This window comes from Xiphophorus maculatus, chromosome 16, assembly GCF_002775205.1.
Source record: "Xiphophorus maculatus strain JP 163 A chromosome 16, X_maculatus-5.0-male, whole genome shotgun sequence".
Lineage (NCBI taxonomy): Eukaryota > Metazoa > Chordata > Actinopteri > Cyprinodontiformes > Poeciliidae > Xiphophorus > Xiphophorus maculatus.
In genome coordinates, this window is record NC_036458.1 from 12,438,081 (window position 1) to 12,465,642 (window position 27,562).

The 27,562-nt window shown below is 39.3% G+C and overlaps 2 protein-coding genes across 4 annotated transcripts in view; one reads left to right on the plus strand and one right to left on the minus strand.

The window, feature by feature from the left end:
* LOC102228224 (mitochondrial import inner membrane translocase subunit TIM16-like) overlaps positions 1 to 27,562 on the plus strand; it is a 116,975-nt gene that overhangs the window by 58,226 nt on the left and 31,187 nt on the right. The gene's annotated exons all lie outside the window — the stretch shown is intronic.
* On the minus strand, positions 5,679 to 27,183 carry vasn (vasorin). 2 transcript variants are annotated; one of them, XM_023349104.1, is made up of 4 exons: positions 26,895 to 27,183; positions 21,738 to 21,916; positions 19,812 to 19,889; positions 5,679 to 9,507 (listed from the first exon to the last, which is right to left on the minus strand). In XM_023349104.1, exon 4 carries the CDS (start codon positions 9,498 to 9,500, stop codon positions 7,416 to 7,418), a length of 2,085 nt encoding a protein of 694 aa, XP_023204872.1. In that variant the 5' UTR covers positions 9,501 to 9,507; positions 19,812 to 19,889; positions 21,738 to 21,916; positions 26,895 to 27,183; the 3' UTR covers positions 5,679 to 7,415. The 2 variants fall into 2 exon arrangements, with proteins under 2 accessions (XP_023204872.1, XP_005809340.2); XM_005809283.3 differs by lacking the exon at positions 21,738 to 21,916.

Sequence of the window (27,562 nt, forward strand, 5' to 3'; positions counted from 1 at the left end):
GTTATCTGTTTAAGGTCTTGCTCCCTGTGGATCTCACTGCCTGATAAAACTACAGGCATGTCTCGAAATTAAAATGCCTGTAATAGAAGTTTTCCGCTTATATTCTATCAGCATTCTGTAACTTTATTTTGAAAACTTTTCTGAAATAGTTAGCTTTTAGTCTTCCTCACTTAGTATGAACTTCCACACCAAAGACTGTTGTAGTGTCTGGTAGAACAGATTTATGAATTTCACATTATTTTGAAGTTTCTGATCAGGTTTAGTAAATTCTGGTCACCAGCTGTTTTAACACCTCATTTATTATTTTTTTTAAATAAAAAAAAATCTCTGAAAATGGTCCATTTTTTCCCAAATTCACCTATCTAATATTATGTAAGTAAATAAAAGAATCACAAGCTGCAATTGTAGTAGGCAAAACAGGCTATTATTGTAACAGAAGACATTAACAGAAGACTGATAATTCACCAAAAAATTTAAAGTTCACTCTACACTTACCTCTGCTATTTCTGGCAATACAAATCAATCCTATATCTGCTTCATCTACCATAATCATATCTACTGTCATAAAATGTGTGCTCAGATGTCTAATCAGATTGCATCCTACTTGTTGATGTCAATTTAATGCGTTAGCCTTGGTAATAAAATGAATGTGTTTTAGGTTTTAGACTTGGCTGGTTCTGGCAGCCTTATGGAGTTTGTTAGGATATTTATGCATGCTTGGTAATCTCTAATCCTTGTGCACTCCTCTCACCCGCTATAACCTCTCTCAGGCAGGCCCCAACCCTTTTCATTAATACCATATTACTCATTTGCTTATGCTTTCCTGAATAAATAAAATCCACCCACTCACTATCACTCCATTCCTTCGAAATGACATGTTTGGTGCTTTCCAAGAGATGGCAGGTGTTTCTATTTAGTTGTGTTTTTTTAAATTTATTTCTGCACTAACACACGCACACGCCTACTTGACACCTCAACAGCTGCCCCTTCAGAGCCTGTCGTTAGGATGTTTTCAATGAGAGATAAAGTTATCAGTGCACGTGGCTCTGCTTCAACTCAACCTGCAGCAGCGCTTTTCCCCCCTAATCGGTCCTCCCATTTCATCATCACTCCACCTCTTTAATTTTCAGATAATTCTTTCCATCCGCTGCTTTTTATTGTACATGTTTTCGTAGATGGTTACCTTCCAACTTGGCTTCCTTATTTATGGTAAAACAAACTTTTCCAAACCATCATGATTTAGAATATGAAACTTTTAACTTGAAGTTCCTATTGGGGTTTGATGGTTTTTGTGATGTGGTTTTCTGGTTCAGTTGTAAAATCAAAATATTACAACAGATAAGCAAACAACCTTCATTTTGCTGAAGCAAAAGTAAAATAAATCCTTTATATATTATAAATAAACTGATACTATAAAGTCGCTCTGTACTTGGTTTTAATTTATTTCATACCACAGTTTGTGTGCTAGCTGACCCCACCTTTTTAGGGGTCCTGATTTATTAAATGAATGCATTCTACTCAGAGTAGTTGCAGGAAAAATTGTTTTAGCCCTATTAAATTGATCACATTTGAATGAAACTATAACTAGGCATAGGCTAGCTACAGGTATCAAGATATACCAGCGTAATAAAAAATAAAAATTATGGTTTCAAAAGTGCTAAAATTTTCCATTATACAGTTTCTGTGGGTCAAACTGTTTTTAATGAGATGCCAGAAGTGGTATAGTGTCCAGAGCTTACAAAACTGCAGCTTTGTATGAATACATGTCACTGCAGAGAAGAAACTTATCTTTAGTTTGCAGTCAAAATATTACAATTATAATCAATTATTCTTAATGTGTGCTTCCATTTCTGTAAATTTCTCATGCAACAATAAAGCAATTATTTAATCAAGATAATTAAAATTGAGTACATTTCAGTTTTCTCTACCTGGATACTTACTTAAAGAGGTGAAACTGAATCAGATGCCACATAAACTCACCAACAAATCAAATACACCGCTATGTTAGATCCAGGCAGGGCCCTGTAAAGCATACTGGTGCAAGTTTAGGGCTCCATTAATCTTTTCAATGAATTAACACACAACTAACTCACAATGTCCTGCAGCATTTTAAACTTAAGCATCAGTCTGCATTGTACTTGAATCAGAAATGACTGAAAAAGACTATTAAAAGTTCATTCTGGTAGAAAAATCTCTGTGATGCATTTGTTTTTATATTTAATAATCTTGAGCATGTGAAATGAATTGCATGTGTGCCTGTCAATGAATGCTGCCAGAAACTAACCAAAGTCAAATTCTTCCTCTGCTTTACTTTCCTGTTTTTCTTTCTTTCTGACTTCTCATCTTTCCCTGCTCTGTGCCATTTTCCTTTGCTGCAGCAGCATTCAAGCCATCTGCTGGCACACTCTGGCAGCTTTATTGCTTGAGAGGAACCGGTGGCACACCACCCTTCATCCATTATTATTAGTTCCTCAGAAAGATTTAGATGGAGGGAAGGTGGAATGTGCCGAGAGCTGGGGGGAAATGAGCCGAGGGCCAAAAACCAGAGCCAGAGAATCTGATTCCAAAAACAAAGTGTTTTTTTTCTTTGCTCAGCTTTCCCCCCGTCTATTTACTCTTCTTTGACTTTCCTTTTTAGAACAGATCATCACAGAACATAAATGCAAAGTCATAAAAGTATAAATCTTCCTCTTGATTTAGTAAAATAAATGCTTAATGTATCGAAACATTTGAAAACAGTCTTTTTCATTTTTAGTGTAAGCTTGCATAGATTTATGGCCCACAGTTGCTTCTTCTTTAGACAAGAATAGCAAGGAGGTGAAAAAAGAATATTGTAAAGGAAATGTGTAATTAATTTCACGATGACTTTTAGTCGGCAGGAAATTCGTCCCTTGAACCATTTATGGTGATCTCTTAGCGGTGTGGTATGAATTTAATGTGAGATTTGATGCTAAGTTGAAAGTTGAGTCCCAGAGGCATGAATTATCTAAAAGCTCAACAAAACAAAGAATAATATAACTAAAGGAGGAACAGAAACAGACTAAAGAGTACAAACAAACCCATTGTGTTGGACAAAAGCATTCTTGATTTGTTTTGCACAATCTTTATATATATATTTTTTTCTTTGCCCGAACTATTAGCACAGTCGGCTTAAGGGTCTTAAAAAGTATTTTTTCCGCCTTGTTGAGATTTAGCTCACATTTGAATGTTTTAGATCATTAAACTAATTTTTATATTAGATAACATATCTAATATCTTTTTATCAGATACAAATATTAGGAGTGTATATACAAAAAAGCATTTTTTAAATTTATTTTATTTACTAAGGAGAAAATTTCATTAGTTTATTAGCAGTTGTTGCCGTCTTTCTGCACTCATAGAGCTCAACCACTTTGAATTCTGTCCTTGAATGTCTTTAGATTGGGACATGTGTTGCTTTTCTACATCTTTTAGCCAGCTTCATACTGTTGAAATGGTCCTATGTATGTAATTTCTTGATTCTATAAGTTAGGAAGTAATCAGGCCTGAGACAGTCTAAGGAAACCTGCACCAAAAAGGTCTAATCACAGTTAATTGACAATTTAACTTAATAGTCTGTAATTGCTTCTATGAACCTAGTCCACAGTGTCCCTCCTTACAACCCAGAGGACAAAGACATCCATTGCTAAAAGTCCAGTTTGAAGCATCCCAGATCATACCCAGATCTGGGTATCATAAAAGTAGTAGTTCTTTTATTCTTCCCTCATGGCTAATGATGACCAATTAGTATCAGTATATTAGAGGGGATATAACAGATTGGGCGAAGGGTACATTTTACAAGCATCTTGGTAGGCAGGGAAAGTTTAATTTAGTAATATCAAGTGGGTTTGTTGTATCTCGTAATTCACCGAGATACGTCTTTTCTCTAAAAAACTGAATAAATTTTGCCAGCATGAGGGGAGTGGTGCTGTTTTATGGGTTTGTGTTTGGCGTGGAACATCACACAACAGCTCCAAGCTATGGGAAAATCGATATTCATGTTTTTATCTGTTTGTGTGTGTGTAGATCCTACGTCCATGCCCTACCAAGTCCCTTTACATATAAAACAACTGGGTGGTCATCCTGTTCAGTACAGGAGTCTGCAAACAATGCTCACTCAGTTGGTTTATAGCAATCACAATGGTTACATTCACTTACTACCTGAATCTAAATGTTTTTAATTATATTCTTTTACTTCCATTTTGCCTTGAGCTTAGGCGTAAGTCCAAGATCTTCTTTTTACAGTTCTCGTCATAAATCAGCGTGGGTTGTATTTACTTAGGAAAACCACTCACTGCTGGAGAGAAAGAGGTAAAAAAAAATATTTTGTACAACATTTATGTTTTAAGATGTCGGCATTTAATGACTTGTACTCTTAGAAAAAGGAAACCTATAGTTGCACAAATCTGGTTGTTTTTAACACAAGAGGGGGTGACAGGAAATTATGTAGTTGTTGTTTCAGTGTAAATTTAGTTATGTTCAGCACCTTGCAAAAGTTTGCATACCCCTTAGACTTTTTCACATTTTCTCACATTATAAAAAATTTATTTTGTTGGATATTTTTTATCTTTATACTTTAATTTTTACATAGAGTAGTGCATGATTTTGAAGTGGAAAAAAAAAACTATTCCTAATTGTGTTCATCCTTAAATAACTTCTAGTGAAACCAATTGCATTAAGAGATTTTCCATAAGCCATGCAGTTGATAGAGTCCCTGATGTAGTTCCAGTAAATTTGGTATAAAGTATTTACTTGTGGGAGGCTGACCTGAAGAAAACTCTGTAATGATGCACTATTTTGTGTGAGTCTAATGATATAAAATCTCATTGAAATACATTTGTGGTTTTAATGAAACAAAAGGTAGAAAAGGTCCCCAGTGGTATAAGTTTGGTTTTTTTTGCAATGTCTTTCCTGCTTCCTTGTCTTTTGACACAAACGTTGCTTTTTTCTGTCATAGTTGTAATGGAGGCTGGTAAAATAAATGAATTTTACAGCTCCTGTTTTGTATTGTATTTTCTGACATAGGCCAAAATAGCTTTTGTTTCTATAATTGCTAAAATTATTTCTTGTCCTTTTTAATTTTACCTCAGTGGAAAACTCTGGTAGAAGTAGGGAGTAGAGTGCCAGCTAAGAAATGGCGAGCTCACTAAGTGATATGTTGTTTGCTTTCAGAGTGACTTTGAGTGATTGTGGAGGCACGTTAAGGCATCTCCTGAGTGTTTGGAGTAGGCTGATTCAAGAATAGGCTAACTAAACGTTTTTCACAAGCATGAAATGAGGTTGTTGGAATTTCATGTTTAGAAGTTCATTTATTTGTTTAAGTAACTAGCTTTAGACATCAGTTTATGGATTTTGGCACTTGAAACTGTTTGCATGGGTTTACTTTAAAATTCACATTTTCACAGCCAAACCATGTTGAGTGATATATTGCTATTTTATACCTGCATTTGGAGTTTTCTTCCCTTCTTTCACTGCACACCCCCTCCAGTTATGACTTCCTCTCGCTCTAAGTGATGGCGTAACAGAGAAGCTAATGACAAACACATTCTCTACATTCCCACCTTCCCTCCCTCCTAATATGAACCATCCTTTCAATGACCAAACTCTTAAGTACAGGGGAAAAAAACACCAAAAACTTACTTTTAGGTATTTATTTAATGTAAATATCACTTTTTTTCCATTTATACAAATAAGTTCACACAATAAAAATAAAAAAAGCAATACGTAATAAAAAATTTCCCTAAATAATAAGGAAAAAAATAACACATTGAAAATACCTTTGGCTATTCTCAATGTTATCTATTTTACAGACAAATATTCCAGTTTGCTACTCTTGTTTTAAAGGCTTTTGGGTTTGTGTAGGATCAGTAAGGGAAATACTACGGGTAAGTAAAAAGGCAGTCACGGATGTGTCTTTGGTGCGTTTGCCAACAAATAGTTATTGTGGCTCGGAGTACGCCAACGCATGAGGGCATATTAAGGAAGTAAATGATAGCAACTTGATGTCTGTTGTTTTTGTTTTCACAAGACAGAACATGTAGTTGGATTATCACAGTTGCTTAAACAAACAGTATTTACTATCATTCTTTGCGTAAGATTCACAGATACGGATCTTGGCTCTCCCCGGGTCTTTTTGATGATCTTCCAGTGGATCTCTGCAAATCTCATTTTCTTTTCAAATAGTTTGGACACCAAATGACATTTGCATAGTGTGGCTAGATACAAGCATGCAAAGCTGGTGTCTCCCCTGTCAAAAGGTAACAGCTCTTATCACGCCATTGAGCATGCTATTTTTCCTCAAATGAAACGCAGTAAATATAAACTGTTTGCTTTGCTCATTTTACCACCAGACCATTAACTGTGTTTTACTGAAGTTGTCTTAAACAAATAGCTGAGTTACCTTAAAATGAGACATAAACAATAAATAAAGTCACTGGAGACTTATGTGATGCATTTTCAGCAAAGTAAATGTCATAGGTGTTTAAAAACAGTGCATTGAACATAGAATTACAAGACCTTCAGTCCTTTCCTTTCCTCTGTACCTTGTTGTAATCCTGCTTCTCTTCTCCTCTTTATAATGGGGGGATTTAGTCTTTGTTTGTTCCAGACTCCCATCTACTCAGACTGTCTGATATTCTGGGGGTAAAACCCTATGACTGACTTTACTGGTACCAAATGAGTTTTAATCTTCAAAGATTTTAATCTGATGTTTCGTCTGTTAGTCACAAGAAGTGAGTTGGGGAGGTGGTCTATGGTGGGTTTTAAGGGGTTTTAACATCACAATATTTAACAATAATAAAAAATACAAGTATTTAAAAAAAACAAGTTTATAAAACAATTTCATCCAAATAAAGCAATACAAGCATCAGTTATTTTCTCTGTACAACTTCATTTGGTGGGTTAAAAGATCATTCACAGCATACACTGATCCCTTCTGGTAAGTATTGAAGAGTTTGCACCCCGCCTCAAAACCAACTACTGAGACTGTTCATGCTGCTTTCTGTTATGGGGAACGGCAGTACAAGCTCATTTCAGTGCACATAAAGGAGTGCATGAGCTTTTTAAGTGTCCCAACCCTAAATTGCAGCCAAAAACAATAGTCTCAGGATCACAGCATGTTGGTTTATAGACATGGTTGCATTTAGCATAGAAACACCATTGGTGGATTCTAAAGTCCAAGCATAAAGTGTTACCAAGTTTTAGTCTCTTCTTGGACAACCATAGAACAGTGAGTTGATAGTAAGTCCAGCTTCTTTTTTGCTGATTAGTTGCCTGATTCTGTGTCCTCCTCTCTGAACCAGAAGACCTTGCTCTATATGTTCTGATTATTCCACTTGACAGGACACAGCAGATGAAATACAACTCATCTTTTAGACATAAGTCATCAAGGCCTGTTGTCAAAAGTAAGAAGGCTTGTGCATGGGCATATTGTTATTTGATGAACAATGATCTTGTATTAATAACACCTCATACTCCACATTACTTGTTTGGACAGAAGGTTCAGGGATCATAAGTTGTGGCTGCTTGTGAAACAGTGCTCCATTATCCAAACCGGCTTTAACTCCATCCATCCCCAACTGGGAGGGTTCACAATCTAGATCCAGGTGGGTCTTGGCTCTCCTTCTCCGAAGAAAGCAAACTGTTGCCACTGCTATCGCTATGAGGAAAAGTAGTATCATGATAGCATATGCAGGCACAAGCATAGTGCCTGCATATGAACTGGTGTCAATTTGTGCACCAGTGCCAGAAGATCCAGGTTTGGTATGAGCCTGAGTGCAAACACTCTCAGCATCACTAGCAGCACCTATAGGACTGACACATACGTTGTAGGTGGAATTGGGTTTCAAACCTCGAAGTGTGTACTCTTGGAATGTTATTGGAAGGTTGAGTGGAATTGGTCTGCGGTCAGGCCCAGAGAGGTTTCTGTAGGTCAGACGGATTCCACGGATGTGAGGCCGCATTTTAACATAGCGATGAAGATCTATCAGAATCGATGTGGCTGTCGCTTGATGTGAAGTGATGTCTGGTGTCTTTGTGACGATGGTGGACTTGGATGGAACAGCTTCAGTTGGATAAGTTGAAGAGCGGCTCTGGATTTCACAAAATTGTCCAGATGTGCCATGTGAACAGGCACAAACAAATGGACCACGGAGAGTCCACTGACATGTGCCTCCATTGAGACAAGGATAGTTGGGACAGAACTGCTTTTCTTCAACTAGGTCAATACTGCTGCTGCTTGGAGATGCAGGGACAGAAGGCAGAGGAATATCACCACCTTTGCTAGGTGTCTTTTCACTGGCTCTGGGGACTTGGATAGGTCTGGTAGTAGTTGGTAATGTGGTAACAGGACCAGGCAGGGTGGTAGTTGTGGTTTTGATAATAGTAGTCGTCATTGCAGTTGTGGTTGGGCAGCCAAAATCTCTTGTTTCCAGTCTTTCTAATACTTTTCCAGCACTGATGGGTGGAAAATGACAGCGCGTCTCCTCTGTTCTCTCCAGGGTGATGCTCTGCATTCTAAGCCATCTTGGGAACCATGCTAGGTTGCAAAGACAGTTGAAGGGATTTTCGGCAATTGCTAGTTTTTCTAAATGGGGGAAGAGCTGGGAAAACTCCTCAGGAAGACCTTGTATACTGAGACTGCTTATGTCCAGCTCTGTTAACTCACCAAGGTTTTGCAGGTCCTCAATCTTTGGAGGGCCCATTGGGTTGCCAGCAAGATTGAGATGAAACAGCCCTGGTGTCTCTTTTAGTGCTGAGGGGAAAGACTCGAGTTTGTTTTCTGAAATGTCCAGTTCATGAAGATTCTTTAAATTTCTTATAAGCTCATTATTTAGGCTGGTAAGTCCAACACCACCAAGTCTGAGTGACTCCAGGTTGGGGGTCTGAAGCTTGGAAGTATTTAAAGAGGGTAAGACATTAAAACGAAGGTCGAGCAGTAGTAGTTTGGGTAATGAGAGGAGGGGCAGGGTTGTCAATGCATTACCTTGTAATTTGAGTTCCAGAAGGTTCTCCAAGCCATTAAATGCAGCTGGATGAATCTTCTCTATATGATTGCTATACAAATAAAGGCGCTCCAACTGCGGCATTCCATGGAAGCATTTTTCTGAAATGTAGGTGATCTGGTTGGATGACAAGTCCAGATTTTTTAAAGAGCTCAATGGCTCAAACACTCTTTCAGGAAGACCAGTAAGTTTGTTTTGACTTAGATCCAGCATTTCCAAGTTAAGTAGTCCATTGAAGTCCTCAGCTGTAATGCCTTCAATCCCATTGGCAAACAGGAAGAGGTTTTTGGTTGATGAGTCCAATTCGCCAGGAATGGTAGAGGAGCGTCTTCGGGAACATAAAATGCTCCCTGGAATGGCACACAAGCAATCATTTGGACAGTTGCCGGAAAGGAGGCCATCAGGAAGGATGAGGAGGAGCACAAAGGACATCAATGGACTGAGAAAGATCTTCATGGTGCAGAATCTCTCTCGGGCCATGCTTTGCCTAAGACAAGAAAAACAAAATCAGTTATCAATTGGGCTCTTGGAAATATTCTGTATAAAAGAAAGATAAGGAAAGCCTTAACATAACTTTGTAATTAGGCAAAGGCAAGTTTACTGAATACTAAGAACCTTGCATTTTAGGACCATAATCAAAGACTTCTGACTCCAAGAATAGAGCCTTGTGATTTCTGCTTTTAGATTCAGAAGCACAACACTGATTTTTGTCCATGCCGACACCGGTCTAAGTCAGAAATTACATATATACTTGTCTTAACTTAGTTTAGTTCTCTAAACCTCAAGAATCTGTGAAACTGGTAAAAGTAACAATTAACATTCTGTTCACTCCAGTTTTGTCCCGTCATACAAAGTCATGTTTGAGTGGCTGCATGAATACCGTGCTGCATGTAGCAAAACATCCGCGGATGATTTATTTGTAGCCTACTAAACGTGAACAAGAACTGATATTCTGGAACTGCCTTCCCACATATAGGCGCAAGATAAACATTTTCCGTGTCATCCAGACTGACTGCCTGTGATAGTTGCCAAACAAGTGCCTCTTCAACATTAAGAGTTGAAATATACTGATAAAGATGAATAGACTTTAAAAAAGATACATTCCCATGCTTTAAGCCATTTCACCTGAGTCCAAGCTTTTTAAAACAAATGCTGAAGTGGAGTGTCAGCACGCTACTTCAAAGGATGATGGAAAGGAGAGGGGAATAGGAATGAGTGGGAGATGAAGAAGAAACCAGTTTCAAACAAGTCTGTGTAGCCGTTTATCATCCAGTGCTATCAAGTGAGACAAGCATGCGGGTAGAAGCAACATGTATCTGCTGAACATTGCCCAAACGTAAGAGAAAAAGATAATTAAATGCACTTTTGCTTTATTGCCCCAAAGTGACTCTAAACTTTTCTATCCCAACTCAATATTTTTTAAGAATAAGGACTTCATTTCCAAACCTATGTAGTTAAATTTATAATATGTTGTATGTTTTACAGTTTGAATGCTATAGAGAATTTGTCAGGCTTTAAAAGGTGCAGTTGTTGCCTGCACAAAGTTTCTTTGTGCAGACTTTGCCAAACACCTCGATAGCACCCAACTTTTGGAACCAAGAATCTTCTACACAGCACAATGAGAACATTGTGTTCTCTCGACTCATGACTGATGCAACCCATTTCATCAGAAATTTTAAACATGTAAATATTTACTTCAGAAGCATGGTAATACTATGTGGAAATTCCTCATGAGGTGCAAGTCAGCTAGTTTATAGACAAGATTATTCTCAATTTTGTTTCTTTGTTCTGTTAAGTATTGAAAAAAACTAATGGAACATTTCATGTTTCTTTTTCATGTATCTCATTTGTATAGAGAACAATCTAACATTGAAATAAAAAAAATCTATAAAATGATGACATGTTGCTGTAGTTGGATTCTGATTTACTGGGTCTTTTTTATGTTTTGTCCTGTTGCACCAAAACAAAATATGTTCCAATTGCATTTTTTAGTCATAGACCAACCCTAAGTAGCAACAGTTGCAGAGTGGAAGGAAAAATATGTAATTATAGTTTAAATGGGTTTTTTTCCCCCAAAAAAAGTCTGAAAAGTGTGGTGCGTATCTATATCGGTTCAGAGTCACCATCTACAAACAGGAGAAAAGCCCTTTCCAGATCTGCACAGCAACTGTGCAAAAACTCCACTCAGACATAGATTTGTTTATGGAAAACCTTGTTGAAAAAGTAATGACAGCATCTGATGGTAATAGCTCGCTGCTGGCTACAAATGAATGAGCAGCAGCAGAGGTGAAGGGCTGCAGTTTACCCATAATTTACTCTCAGGGGCCTGCAGGCGTTTGTGTTAAACAGAGTTCTATAAAAGTCATGTTTCAGAGTGAGTAGTTCAGTAAGAGTCCAAAGTAGCAGCATTTTATATGCTTGTTTTGGGAATTAAATTAGTTTTTGATATAAAAACTTAATTCAAATCTCACTTGTCACTAGACTGTATTTAGAGGTTTGCAGTACAGTGAGGGATTATGAAATAATTTGTTATTGATATTATGGAAATTAAGAGATCTCAAAAGATAACCAGAAGATAGGGGAACAGGGAGAAACAAACAACAGCTAGATAGGATGCTTGTTTTCTTAAACCTAAGAACTAAATCAAAACTTTACCAATATTCTGGGCAAAAGGAAAGTGTCCAGAGCCAGAATACACAGCAACATCAAGCAGCTTTAGAAAAGCAAAAGCACCACAAGGATAAAACTGAGAATATTTCCCTTAAAAATAATCATTGTGGTATTTCTACCACTGCTTCCTCGGGGATAGAATGTTTATTTGAGTGTGCCTCACTCCAAACTGGGCCAGGCACATCTGATAAAACCCAGCGGAGGAGAAACTGTAGCGGAGGTGGATGGGGAGGGATTCGGCCCGATCTCAGATAAACTGGAACTTGAAAGGTTAGATTCTGCTGTTGTCTTTTCTCTTTGGCTGCAGCAGGCCCGTGCTGATCGGCAGCTCAGATACGGCGCAGCTGGGACGTTGCTGCTGTGGTGAGTGATTGCTGTGAGTGGAGGTGCAGAGAGAGATAGTAGAAAGGCAAGTTGTAATCCCGCACATAGTGGAGGAATGCCCCCCTCCTGACTTGTCGTCCTCCTTTTTCGACTTGTAATTTCCTTTTCTCTCCCCTGTGCGCTTGAAACATTCCTGAGGCAGGCAGTTTGGGAAAAAAAAGTGATCTTGGCTCTGTGGTTGGCTTTTTAAGATTTGCAGGAAGCTTTTTGGGGGTTTATAAACAAAGGATTGGATTCATCGCAGATCCATTAAAATCTGTTCGTGAGTCTGACATTGTTTGGTTTTATTAGAAGAAAAACTTGTTGGCAGGTGAACATGTGGGCCTGAAAATGTGCCAAAACTCTGAATTACGGAGCATGTGAACTTCTTTGTGTTGCTCAAAGTGACAAACATAATTCAGCACTTTGGAAAACTGAAGAGGCATAAGGGATAATCACATTTCCCCTCTCCTCTAGCTCTCTTATTATCCAGAAGAGATAAGAGCAGGTTTCTGTCAGCGGGGCCTCAAATTCAATAAGGTCTGACTTTAGACTGGTGAAGTGGGCTTCAGCAATTAAATCCCAGCAGCCCAGCGGGCTAAAGACAGGGTCAAGAGTCCCTGTCTTTAGGGCTGAAGGCTAACAACAATGTGTGGACAAGTTGGGCCAGAGACGAAACGAGCGAATGATGCTGGCTGACAGTTCTGGATAAGGCTGCGCACAGACTAGATACTCCCATCAAAGAGACTTTTTATTTCAGTGACCTTGTCTTTTCACAGGAAAACAGCTTGTGGTATGTGCATGTTCTACATCGTCCCAGTTCCCTTCCACATTCAGCAACGTCTTTGCCACCAGATGGATTCTGTTATCCACAATCAAGCAGACTTATCTGTCAACATGACAAAAGAGCCAATGGAAAAATGGAAAGGTGAAGCAATGGTATCTGAGTTGAAAAAAGATCACTTGAGAAGCAACAAGAGGGAGAATAGAGCCAACACATTTAGCACATATATACATGTAAAAATTTCATGTTACTGTCAGACTGCCAATGCATAGAGACTGATGTGTCTCTTATGTAGTGTTTTATTTTTGGTTGTACATGTCAAACTGTGTTAGATATTGTTACCCTATGGAAAGATGAGAGGCTCAGAATAACTGAAGTTAAAAAAACTATTGGCTGACTTTAAATTTTATGCTTGTAAAAGCAACCAGACAGCAACCATCTAATTAAACAGAAAAAAGACATCTAAATATGTGTTCACCAGCATAACTTTGCATCAAGGTCTATCAAGTAACAGGAACAAAGATGAAATTTTACTGTCAGCATAGTAATAGTCACACTTAAAATATCACTGAGAATGCTCATCCTGAAGCCCCTCTGATCACTGCGATCTGTCGAGGTTGGACTGGGATTAAAGCCTCCAGATTTTCCACAATGTGCACAAACTAGAGATTTCAGTCTGATCCCAAGATAATATTTAGCTTCTAAAGCAACTTTAGCAGGTCTTCATTAGGTATGTATACCCCTCGAATACTTTTGTAAGGTAAAACGCTTAAATCTTATTTTATTGGGATTCCCTGTGCTGGTCTAACATAAAGTAGTTCATGATTGCAAAGTGGAAGTATGTATTTTTTGAGAATGAAAATGTAGCCTGGATTTTAATTGCTGACCTGCTTCCCTTTATCTTCTGAATAAAAGCGTCCCCACACCATGATGCAGCCACCCCCATGCTTTGCCATGTTTCAACATGTGCAGTGTTAATCTTTTGCCACATATAATATTATTTTGCATGTATGTAGATCAATGAGTTTACTCTAGGTGTCATCTAAGTAGAGCACCTTTAAAGTAGACACTTTAAGGTTTTCAACTTTTCTATATGAGCAGTTTCCTGTCTTTGCTGAAGAAAAGCCCCACACAGCAAAACGCTGGACCCACCGTGATTCTTCTTGAAGCAAAATATATGAAAGTTAGAGGTATGAATACTTTTTCAAGGCTTTTTAAAACAATTTTTACTCATTTTCCACTTTATGACATCAATTTCTGGTAGAATAGTTTGTTTTTTGTTTGAAAGGAAGTCCTTTTCATCTTAAGATTTATGATTTGGAACTGTTTTAAGAACAGTGTGAAGCAATACCATTCGAGCATACAGCTTGAGGGCTTGAAAGAGAGCATAATATACAAGTGCAGGGGTTAATGTCAGGGTAGACTCACGGTAAAAATCCCAAGATCGGGATGCATTTGCTGCACTATATGAGAACTCGGGGCACCTCTGTGTTTGATGTAGAGATACCATTGAGTGGTTTACATTTTAGCTCGTTCTCATCTGCTATAAAATTACAAACAAGACCTGAAAGCCAAACAGTCATTCAACAGCCAGATAGCATCAGTTCAAAGGACGACAAAGCCCATAAGCTTGTGAGACACGGCACAACTCCTCAGGGTCAGAGGTTAGGCTCAGATTAGTGTTTCCACTTCTGCATTCTATCCAGCAACCTTTGTTGCAACGCTGACCCACACAACACAGTTAACATCCTCTGTTGGATAGAGTCGCACGCCCAGCTCCAGTTACAATCATATACCTGCGCCTCGTCTCAACAGGTGCCTTTTTTCTCTGCTCCTCCAGTAGAGATGTGAAACCCCAAACCCTCTGGAGTGTGTCTGACTAAACGATACAACCAGGACTGAAAAGCCAGAGGAGGAAACCAGAGGAGGCTGGTGGCAGTCTTGTCTGCAAGAGAGCACTTGTGGAGTCTGCATCTGCCTCCTCTGAGCTTTGGAGCGCAGAGGTCATGTTGTGTGCGCTCTAAACGGAAACGTGGATCATTTCCTTTTGTTTTATTGCTAAAGGATATGACATATGGTTTAGTAGATGCTAGATCAGATTTTTTGCTTTTAAATAAGCACAGACTCCGACTGAGGCCAGACACACTGTCCACTTGTTTCCCCTCGGTCACGACACGAGTCTTTCGTCATAGTCTCCTGCCCTGTGACCCTCTGAAGACAGCAACTCGCGGTTGCTTTTGTCTCACGGCTCGGCACATCTGCTGAAGACCTTCACCACAAGGCGCTCACGTTACACAGAGGACACAGGATTCCAGCGTACCACTGACAACCTGTCCTTTGATCCGCTTTCTCAAAGTGGTGTTTTACACCCACAGCTTTTGTTAGTCCTGTGCCTCGCGTCTCTTATTCATCCTTTTGTGTCAGACACAATAACAAACCACAGCACTGCAGAGGTCGCAGCCTGCTCAGGCCAAAAGCTTCACATCACCAGGAAACCGTATAAGCAGGGACTGGTTGTGACGAATCTAGACCCTTCCCAGACTTTGGCCTTGTGCTTTCATTTTCCGTTCATCCGGTCACTATCAAAACCTTATTGTTCGTGTTGGCAGCATTTTACAGAGTGCTCTGCCACGCTGGTGCAGACATGCAACACAAGCTTGGCCACAGTTGAATTGGGTCGATTAAAGCTTCTAAGAATAATCAAGTTTGAAGAAGGAGATTCTTTGTGTTTTGTGCTTGTTTTTTTGTTATGAAGAAGCTGGAAGGACCAGTTAGTTCAGTCAGCCACAAGCCTACAGTTACATTCACATGCCGACAGTCATCCTTCCTGAGTGACATTCATTCCATCTACATAATGCTAGTTTGTCTCCTGGCTATTATGATGCCTTTCTACCTGACATTGCACACCATGCATACTTCTCATGCTATGTAGTTTTCCTCAGCACCACTACAAACAGGACAAGACTTCCACATTAATCATAATAATGATGAAAAGATGTAGCTATGTCTATTTGTACAACTTGATTTTGACCATTTCCCCCCTTTGTGGAAAATCAACATGTAAGGGATCAATAAAATGCTGGAGGCTATGTGACTTAGTCAGGCTTACTAGAGTGAATGACTGGTAGCCCGACCATTATTGTTAAACAAACAATGTCACACGGTCTCACTGAGGAAAATTATCCCTTTGCCTCTTTACTTGTCTGTCAGCATGTCTGAGTCATATGCTGTCTGCCTTATCCAAATGTGTACTCCGGATACCAAGAAGTCACATTTGTTTAAGCTGGTTGTCTAGAAGCACTAAAATATCCTGTTTTGTCCTGTTCTTGCTTAACGCCTCTGCTCAAAACTTTTTTAAAAAACATTTTCGGTATTGGTTTGTTCATGACGAGTATGACTGGAATCCGATGAAGGCAGGTCTTCTCCACCTGCCAAATCTACCCTGTGAGGGTTTAAAATTTCAAGGGAGTTCAAAAGCAGTGTAATGGTAATCAGTAAAGTTGGCCAGACAACTACTTATTCACTTTGTCAGACTTTGAAGTCTTGGGGAGAAACTACAAGTTTGCACCCTTTTAGAGAAAAACTTTGTCAAATTTCACAACGTAAACACAATATAAAGTAGTATATAATTATTAATTTCTTATAAATGAAAATCTCAAAAGTGTGATCCTGATACTCTTAAATAAAACCTACCTAACTTAACCTCAGTATAAATCAAGCTGTTCTCTGAAGACCTAAAAGGCTTCTAAAAGAATACTGGTAAACAAATAGGCCAGGGAACACAGCTGAAGGTCAGAAATTAGAACTTTAAAGTAGTGTAAGATTATAAAACTACATCCCAAGCACTGAACATCTTTGAGGTAAATTCAGATTTGTTGACTATTCAGTATTGATCTGTAAGTTGCCAATGACGCGTACATATTGAGTATATGACAGACAAAGCTACATGGAGGCATTAAATCCACCTCACAATACTTCTTCTGCTCTAAGAACGCACTGTTGGGGATTTTTGTCAATCTGCCCCAGAGTTTTATTTTCTCTTTAACAAATAATGAAAAAAAAAACCCAGACATGTGCCATACACACAAGATAAATGTGAACTGGAGATCAGTGGTGCTGATTACAGTGTCACAAAGGAATTTATTGTGAAACTGTTGCCTGCATTGGTGCTGCTCCAGCACTGGGGGAGGCTGGAGGTTGGAAAAGGCAGCAGTCAGGCGGTACAGTTTCCCTCCCCACTCCTAGCATGGACAAGCTTCTCCTTCATGGCCTCAGGTACACTCTGTGTCACCCTATGAACCAAAACTCTAATTTCTTTGTTGTTTTAATCAAATATGCTGGTTCGTTGGCCAACCATACAGCGTAAGGGAAATACACAATCAAAACTTAGAGGTCACATCCAAATAATGAATACAAATCAAAGCAAACAATTTAAGAGATGATTTAGAGAAGCTTTAAGCACAATAATCACCCAAACAGGTGAGATCCTTAGATCTTTAAAGTCCTACAGCCTATGAGCTCCACTTCCTCGAATCTGGCATAAAGAAAATAAACTACTAACAGTCATTTTATATGTGTAAAAAATGTTCTCTAATTATATTTTAGGTAGACCAATAAATCCAATACGGTTTAAATACCACATGTTAAAAGTATAAAGGAAACTTAGAGACATAGTGGCCCTTTGTGTGGTTCATGACCCAGATCTGTTCTTTCCGTACACATGACATGTTTATCGTACTTTCAGACAGAAGATACAAATGGTTGCTTTGTTGAAACCGAATAGTAACTTTTGTCAGCAAAAGGAGCAGTTTGTTTGCTCCAAATCAACAGGTCCCTTCATACATCTCTTTAGGTGATCGAAGCAGATTCCTGGGTGAAAAACACACAACGGCATGTACTCTCTAATGTTTGCTCATACACGTGTGATTGGGCTCAGAGCTTTGATGTGAAAGAGTTTGTTTAAGCATGCGGTAGAGTTACCGTATGGAAGTATCTTGGAACACCCTTGTTTGCTCGTGAGTGTTTGCCTGCGGGTTGAAATAGTAACTTTATTAACCCACAATAATATCCTAATGTGCTTGTAGTGGGGAGCATTGATAAGAAGCTGTAGCTCAGTCATTTTCACTCATATTTCAACATGTTGTGAAATTGTTGCAGACACCTGCAGGAATACAGGCGTGCATCTGGAAAACGATTAGTAAAAGATGCACAGGGTTGTCAACACGCATTGTAATTCAAGGCAAGCTTTTGATGGTAAAAAAAAAAAGGGATGTGGAATGTGGCGGTTACAGCCAGAAATCAATACTTCACTGCTGCGTCTTTTTCTGCCTATAAGACAGGGATCAGACAGGAAGAGGAGGAGGAGGTGGGTGAGGACGAGAGAGGGAGGCAATTAGCAGGAGTAGCGATGTGCGTCCAGAGTTCCAGGGAGACTGTGTGCATGTGGGTTTGGCTTTACAAGCCCACACAGTCCCTGTTACAGCTCATTGAAAACTGGAACAGCACAGAGGCAGGACGGAGGGTGAAGGGTCAGGAAAAGGTTCGTAAGGTGAACAGAGGATAAGTTGTGTACTGACATCCAATTACTCGGACTGTATAGTGTGAGTGATTAAAAAAAACATTCCCCAAAACCAATTCCCAATTTGAGATATCATTAAAGTAAATAAGATCAAAGCTATTGGTATGTTTGAGACCTCAGTAGCTTCAAAGCATTGTAAAATAACAAGACTATACTGGTATTGCGATTGTGTGCTGATTAACTAATTTGCTAATTTTTGTTGTCACTAATTGCAACAGATGTTTTCTTCTGCAAAATAAAGTCAGCTAGACAGACATTTGTGTCTGTCTATATTTCTGAGTCTTGCCTCTTTCTCCTCCTGGTATTGTTTTCATGTGGCCACTGTTTCTAGAAGTGCTAGGCTAATTTTAGCATGTTTCCTGGCTGTTTTGATCCTAACATGTCTCAACGCAGTTCCAGGTAATGTGTGAACAGAGCTTGGGGAAAAAAAACTCTTTAAACCTCATGAACATTATGAGTAGTGTTTCAGCTGCTCTCTGTGCAGCTTGCTTTACCCTCAGTTAACAAGGCGCAATGTGCAAAGCAGACCGAGGTAGCTGCGGCAGCCTTTATGATTTCTCATCTACTGTGAATGTCATTTTAAAAGTTGAAAGTCATTTAGATTGTTTCGGAAAACTGTGGAGCCTATTGATAAGATAATTCGTCCTTAGAACCTCAGTGCCTGATATTTTTGGGTATTAAATTTAGTTATAAATTATCACTTACTGGAAAGTGACAATTTCCAGTAAGGAATTGTCACTTTGACTTCTATAACATCAACAGGATCTGCATGAAGGTCCTTATCCATCATGTTATGTAAGGGTCATTTAAAAAAATACTCAAAATAACTCAATCATTTGTTAAATTTGAGCATTTGTGTGCCTACAAATTTAAATAGATGCACAATACATGAGCATGAAATTGTTTTTAATACTTATGAAAGGGAAGTAGGAATGGATAAACTGCCTATATTTAAGGTTGAAATGATGGTGGCATTGGGAAAAGGAACTGCAACAATTCCTTAAGTTCAGCAAAGAAACAAACTAACGTACGTTTCATACATAGCCTCCTTGAAATGCTGAAATGCTGTATGCTTGGTAAGAGAGCTGCTCTTGTTCTCCTGCCAGTCTTTGTTAACAGGCTCAGAGTGAAAAGGCCTCTTGAGGAAGCGGGGTGTTAGAGTTAACGCACTAAAGACCGCCAACAGTGGCTTGTTTGGGATTCTGGATTCAAATATTCCAAGTGCCTATTAATATGACCACATCAGAAATTCTACATTATTTATGAAGTCAAGCTTTTTTCCCCTCTGTAATAATACACAGTGTTCCTGATCTTAACCATGTGTTTGTATTATAGCAGCTGGCCACCTCTTATTTATATTGACACTTTTGTAGTAAAAGCTGCCAGATTCACTTACCCAGTCACGATGCTTCCTCTTCTACCCCTACTCCCCACTTTTTCTTCTTCTTCTACTTCAGTTGCTTTTTTTTTCCACCTGGAAATAAAACAGTTGGATCTGTTAATCAAATCACCTTTACCATGTACAACTGCTCTACTTAGCTGGAAACCAGCCCCTCTGTCATGCACTGTTAATAGCCCACAAGCGAAACAGGAAGTTTTGTTGCTGCTAATTGGTTAAATTCCAGCTGTGTGCAGGAGCATGCTGAGCGGGCAGACCATGTGGCAACACAACAATATGACGGCGCACAGGAAGGGAGGCAAGAATGCGGGTCGACTTCTCGCCTCTTGCATCTGTCAACTCCTTGTCTTAGCTTCATCAACCCATCGTCTGCATGCGTTAATTTAAACTTCATGCCCTCCCACAGTGTGTTCTGTTGGTTTTTTACCAGTGTAGTTCAACCAGTTTGAACTGAAACATTTCTCTGCAGTTTACATATTTTTTTTTATTGCTTCACACGTTTATTTGCCTCTGCTGCTAAAACTCAGCACTGGCCACAATGAATTTGTCTTTCACACATTTTCTCCCTATCTGTGATGTTTTAACATGAAATATAGTATGTGTTAATGCAACTTTTTATACATACAGATGAACAATATGACACAGTAAATCTGATTTGGTTCTTAAAAAAAATTCCAATGGATGTATGACTCAGTCAGCTCTGATTGGAGATCAGCTGGTCAAGTACAGAAGAAACTAAACACACCGCTCCATCAAATATGATGGTGGCAGCAGAGACTGGGAATAAGAAAGATGGTATAAGATAATATGAACATAAATGGATGAGTTTCTACTTGTGTTCCGTAACAGCATTAAACCTAAAAAATCCCACTATTTTTTCTCCATACTGGCAAAATCTGACAAAAAGTTACCGGTAATCTAAATCCACCTCTTGCAGCTGTTTGTACTGTGGTGAACTTTTTTTTAGTTAAATCAGATAAAGACAAGGGACGTCTATTTCTATCAAAGATTTTGCATCCTATTGTTTTCTCTTTTTATCAAAAGTCTTTCGAATAAAATCAGCAGATCAGACCTCAAACAAAGCTGGAAATAGAAACTGCCCAAAAAAATCCTGATCAGAGTCATTATATTCATCTCCTCATGTAATTTTCAATTAGTGAATGAAGATTGGACAAAAAAATCCACATTCTTACCAATTTTTGGTGTAATATTTTAAGCTGCTTTAAAGCCAATTATCAGTATATCTTAAGCATATGTTATTTGAGCTTTCCTCCACTTTTACCAACTGACAGGTGACCTTTATTCATATTTTACAGTATTTACTTTACTATTTTGTTTCTAGTAAGCCGTGGTTTGTAAATGTAATGCATAGACATTTGATCTGAGTCAGGTTTTAAAAATATGCCACAAACTTTACTATAACTGATTTTGTAACATATACTTACACATAAGTTTGCATGGCATGCGTCAGTGTATTTACATGTGAAACTAGTTGTTGTTCAATGCATGGTGTGTTTTACACCACCACACAGAAGCCCTGTACTTTCATTACTACTTCTTTGCATAGAAACCCACACAGGTAGATGTACCAATGCATGCTTATGCAGACAAGTTGTGTGAGTAGCCTCTGAATCAGGGAAAGCGTGTGTGCTGACACATCTGTGGTTAGATTTTTGAGGTCGCTGCCTCTCAGACGATTCCTCGACTGAAGAGTAAATATTTAGCTTTCAAAGTGGAACTCAAATCCCAAAAAGGTGCATCCTTCTTTCAGATGAAGCTCCTGAAACAGTGGTAGCACTAGGTTACTGACAACAGCAGGCCGATTATGCAGCCCAGCATCAAGATCAGCTAATCACAGATACAGTTTTTTGTTTGGCTTAAGATGTAAGAAGTTGTGAGGCTCCTTCTTGCTCGACTTCCTACCAGTTACATGTCACGACCTGCGCCGCTCTTGTGCTGTTTGGGACGTTGAGTGCTTGGGATTCTGGCTGATCTTTGCTGCCGTTCAGATTCAAGCAGACAGGAACCGATTCCCGCAATGGCCTGCGTAACTCACAAAGCAGCAACAGATAGCACCGCTATCTGTGTCACCCTGGCTGCGACTGAAATAGACATTAAGAAAAGAGTGAGCCAGAGAACAAAAGGGTCGACCAACTCAGTGAAAGAAAGTAGATCTGTCCGTCTGTACGTGTCGACTTCTGAGTAAGTCACACATTGTCACACATTTCATATATGTCATATTTTCAGTGATGTTAAAGCTCTTAGATGCCAACTTAGGAAGTCAGCTGTCTTCTATTCAATGGTAGCCATGCAGGAATTTATTAGCACCCCTGGTAAAAATGTGCAAAAAACATATGTACATTTATCTAGTGGAGGAAAAAGGGACTTTTTATTAGTAATTGACAACAGCTCTCCATATTTCTCTGCGGTAAACAAGGGCTTATGCTGTGGGTAGCATATATCAGGGACCTGAATAGAGTACAGCAGTGGTTCCCAATCCTGATCCTCAGGGCATTTAATTTTTTTATGTGTTAGATGTGTCTCTTCTCCAACATTTTTAATTCAAATGATTGAACTACCTCCTCAACATGTCAACAGATGCTGCAGAAGCCTGTGGCAACAGACTAACACCTGCAACATGCAGGACAGTAGGTGCTGGTTTTGTTAAAAACCTCCTCTGTATGCATGTACTAAAATTAAAGGTTACACTTTTCTATTATGTTGCTTGATAAAAGACTCGTAACACATCTCTCCCAGGGATGCCAATAACTGCACTGGCACTGTTGGTGTGTGTTTGTGCCTTGGATCTTTGCTTTCCTTCTGCCTAGTTAGATCCAGTTCATGGATCATCTCCTAATTACAGTGTAGGCCAGAAGTAATTACAACCTTAGATTAAGAGTCATTTCTTCAGTTGTTTTTTTCCCCCTTTTTTTTACAAACCAGAGCTGAAACGCTGCAATTTGTGATGTATTTCTTTATAGATGAACATCCTTGTTCTCCTTACTCTTTCCCTAACATCCCTCTGGAATTTTTTTTTTCTGCTGGGGGGCAGGGGATATCTTCATAGATTTTACATCTTGATTCAGAACTTTTCAGATGTACTCAGCAGACTTGATTCTGCATTCCTTTCAAGAGTTTGCTTCGAGATGCTTGTGTGGGTCTGTGTGTGAAAGCGGACGTGGAGGGCAGCCGTTATTTGGGGGGAGTTTTGGGGCCCACTCCAAAGCCCTCAGATCCCTTCGCATGTGTGTGTATATTTATGCGAGGTTTTTGAAGTGGTTCTTCTGAACGCATCATTTGGCTGCATCGGCGAGCTCTTCTTCAATTTAGCTTGGCAGGCGTATGGGCTGGGGTTTGCCTCCACATACCGCTAGTTCAGCACTGATGTTTGAGGCAGAGGCCTTTGAAGCTCGGGGGTTTTACTCAAAACTCCTCTTATAAGTAAAAGCTCCTAGGATGGCAACACCCCTCCTGCTGTGCCACTTCTGAAGGGAGAGGAACAATAACACGTCAAGTTTTGACATGAGAAGGATTTGTTCTTCTTGAATTTCCTCCTTGCTAATTGTAACATGTTTTTTTCCAGGTTTCCCCCCTTTTGACTTCCCCCTCCCTGCTTTCTAAGAGCATGCCCCGCTCTTCTACCTTCCCCAGGCCTCCTCGCCTTAGCACCTGACTTTTAACCCTCTAATCCCTCTAATATTGAGGGTCGAATGCTTCAGGCACTCACCCTAATTGGTGCAAAACTGAGTCCTGAAATGTTTGGAAGTTTGGGGAAAGGAGAAATAAAGACATGGATGCATGCAACATTGTGATAAGGTTTCTAATAAGTTGGGTTTCTACTTGTTTTTCTTCCAGAATTTCCAAAAAGTTCTCATTACACTCCATTTTCCAACCATAAATAAGTAAGACAGATAAATGGATGGATGGCTTCAGCTTTTAGATAAAGGGATATACATATGGATATGAAATGCTTTCATACTCTTCCAGACTTGGAAAACACCTCAAAAGCCTGACTTTTCCAGACTGCACAGGAACCCTGCTTTTAGTTCGGCTTTAAAAACAACAAATAAAATGTTATGATTGTGGTTTGCAGCAGATTTAGACATCAGCGCTCTTTCCCACCCAAGCTCTTTGGCACAGATAATGAAATGCCAGCCTTGATTTTGTAAAAAAAGAATACCAGATAACGCTCTCACTGACCCAGTGTTGCCAACCAGTCCTGGTAATGTGGTTTCAACATCTCTGTAACAATCTCCATGAAAGCCAGGTCTGTGCTTAATTGTTTGAATCAGATTCTATGACAGAGTCCCTGTTCTCCTCAGTCTGCTTCCCGACCACACACAGACGCAGCTAAAATAACCCATTCATTGTGAGCAAACCCTCTCCTTCATATTCACACCAACACACAGGAGTGGTACGAATGTTTTGACAAGCTTTGATGTGAACTTTGAAATACTTGCAAGAAAGATGCAGAAGTAACTGTTATCTTTTTTTCCCACTCCCTCAGAGATCTTTTGGTCTGTCTCTCAGCTCTGAGAGGTCAAAATATCAGCATACACAACAGTCTGAGAATACAATAGTGACTGTCCAGGCACACTTCTGTATTATTTACAACATCAGAAAGTGCCCAGCAGCCCTCTGGTTTGCTGTGGTCACCATGTGCAGCCTCAAATTTCTTCACATTAGTGCAGGAATAATTGGCCTCCTGTGGCTGATCAGCTATGACTGGTAGTCTAATATATTAACAGATTGCAACCATTACATACTGTCAATGACAGAGGACCTTTTTTTACAACATAATGAGTACCTGCAATGGAGCACTTGGCAATGAAACAAGCAGAGCTCCAATGATGGGTTAATAGAGGGCTATTGGAGTAGTTAGGTCTGCGGGTTTTTTTGCCCCTAGGAGAATGGAGGCGGTTTTCTGTGCCTCATTATAGGGGTGATTATAGGGACATACAAGATTTAAAAAAAATAGGTTGTTCTTAGCTATTAAGACATTAACCTACCCTGTTGTTCTGTCTGATGTCATCATTCCATCAAAGGCAAGTTTGATCTGTGCATGTTTATACTGGCACCATTATTTGGAAAATGAGCAGGAAAAAATATGGAACTGTTACTGTTACTTGGGTCTTGTGCGGAGATCGGTTCGAGCATGTCGAGTCACGTCGCTTTATTAGATGTTGGTTTAAACCTGGAGAAGGTCACCCAGAGATTTAATCTTTCAGGAATTTGACCCCGTCGCTCGCATCTCTGCCGCACGCCTGGCGAAGGAAGCTGACATTTGTCTGATTTCTATTTTTTTTACCTTTACTTGCATCTGAGCAACTTGTTCTGGAACGCCTTCAGCTAAATGTCCAAACATTTATACGTTTTGGCAGCTCTGTAACTTGCGCATATTTGGAGATATGAAGTTATGATGTAATTGAATCATTGCAGCACTGGTAGTCATAGTTGTTGCATATTTTTAATGTTGCAAAATGGCATAAGTCATTGCTTTATGACTGAAGCTTGGCCCAAAAGTTAATCTTATTGTAAGACATGCTTAAAATAGTGTTTATTATTATTCAGCAGTCCTGTAATATCCTGAAAAGGATAATATTTACCCTGAGGGAAGTTTAATCCATGCCAGTCTTAGATTTTCTATGCCTAATATATCACAAGTAAACACAAACTTTGTGGCTGCTTAGGGTACTAATAGAACTTTAAAGCTATTTCAGTAATTTCTACACATTTTATACACCGTTTCACAGCTCATTAATAGATGAACATGAAATAACACTAAGTTTAGTAATAACTTTTTGTCAGATTTTGTCAGCATGGGGAAATGTGTGTAACCTTAATCTCTGAATCAATTAGTTTTTTGTTTGTTTGCTTTACATTTCTGGGTAAAAATCTGTTACCATTTTTGTGGGGGTTGAGGAGAGCTCTCTTTTTTTTGCTGTACCAAGGAGCATTTATTTGAGAGTTGTAAATATGTTTCTTTAAGTAATAATAATAAATAATATTTGCTTCAGAAGTATGGACAAAAGTAATACCAGAAACCTAAATTTGTTGAATTAACTGTTTACCTACAGAGCAAATATGGGCGTACTCTGATCATCTTAGCTTAGGAAAGTTAATAGAATTATGACAGAATTAGAAAATCGACCAAAAAGTGAAAGCATGTTCATTTAAATTGTGTTTATTTGATATATACTGTAAAGGGTCGGTTTCTGCCATACAGTCCATTCAATCCGTTATTGGGTTGCTAGTTAACTGTACATAGAGAATAAGAGTGAGCTGAATATAAAAAGGGAGCCCTAAAAAAAACTTATTCTTAGGGTCCCTTATAACCTTTGACCGCCTCTGCCATTTAAAACTCCCCAAGATTCAAACACATATCTATGTAAATCATGCGCATTGTGTCCCGTTGAGCTCCTCATGTAGTGGGACGCTCCCTGCTGTATGTTCCAAAAACAGCTGTCCTCTGCGGTGAGCACGGCTCGGTGCGGTCTAGACGCTCTGCTCGGTCCCTGCGTGCTGCACGGCGTCCTGCGGTCCAACGCCAGCCCGCCTCGTTACCGCCCCGACGGCTACTTTTGTGCACCGCGCACACGCTATGCTTGGTCCAGTTACAAAACAACACGCTTTTTTTTGTCACTGATTGTTGACCTGAGGCATTAGATGCAACCGCATCCCCTAACTCATCATCCCAGTAAGGCAGCAGCGTGTCCATGCAGCTTCACGTAAACCTAGTTTTCCGTTGAGTTGAAACATTTGATGCATTTCAATAAAATTCTTATAAGAGATATTGTGACGTTACACACGTGCGTTCAAATGAGCGCTTTAAGGGGAAAAAAACAAACAATGCTGCCTTTTTTAAGTTAAAGGTGTTGCAATTAAAGACGAAAATATAACAACTCTAGTCACGTGTATGTCAAAAAGGCATAATCTGTTAAGATGTCGTTCGCTGATTATATTATACACATTCCTGCTTTACGCGTCATCTAGTTTGCGCGTCTTGATTCACAACATACTGCCTTAAAGACCTGAGAATAGTTTGTTCATATTTTATTAGTAGATACAGCAGAGTCTTACCCGTAACTTTGTAGAGGTGAAGTTGTAAGAGCGCTGTCGCGCTTGTGTCCGTATCCAAACAGAGCACTTCACCGATGTTAACTCCAAACCTGGTAGTTTTCCGTGTGCGCACGATCTTGCAAGAATAAACGAAAGTATTTTTCTTTCCTTCCCGTGGACATGTATTGACCTGGGCTATCAAGAACAGTCTTCACCAAACGGTCAGAGAGAGGTAGACCAGCCTCCACGTCAAGGAATGCGCTCAAGTGCCGACTCCCCTGGACAAAAAGCGCTTTATTGGAGAGCAGAGGGAGAGTTGGAGCGGAGCAGGGAGGTAGGTGGGAGGGGCGAGTCCAGGCGCACTCCTGCGCTGACTAAAAGGCAACAAACAACTCACCTTGCAGCCTGGCTTAGGAAAGAAATTCCAGCCTCGTCTTAAACCTACCCTGCAGGACCTGTTCTGAGCAAGAAACGTTACAACTTTCAGTATTATCTGATCCAGAGGTAGATTTTAATTAAAAATACAGGACATTTACTGTTTTCTGCAGTGTCAGTGTTCTTTCACATTCAATTAAAGTGCCCGAGAAAAGTATTCATACCCTTTGAGTCATTTACAACACAAACTTCAATATATTTTAATAGACTTTTATGTCATAGATCAACATAATCTAGACTAACTTGATAGGTAT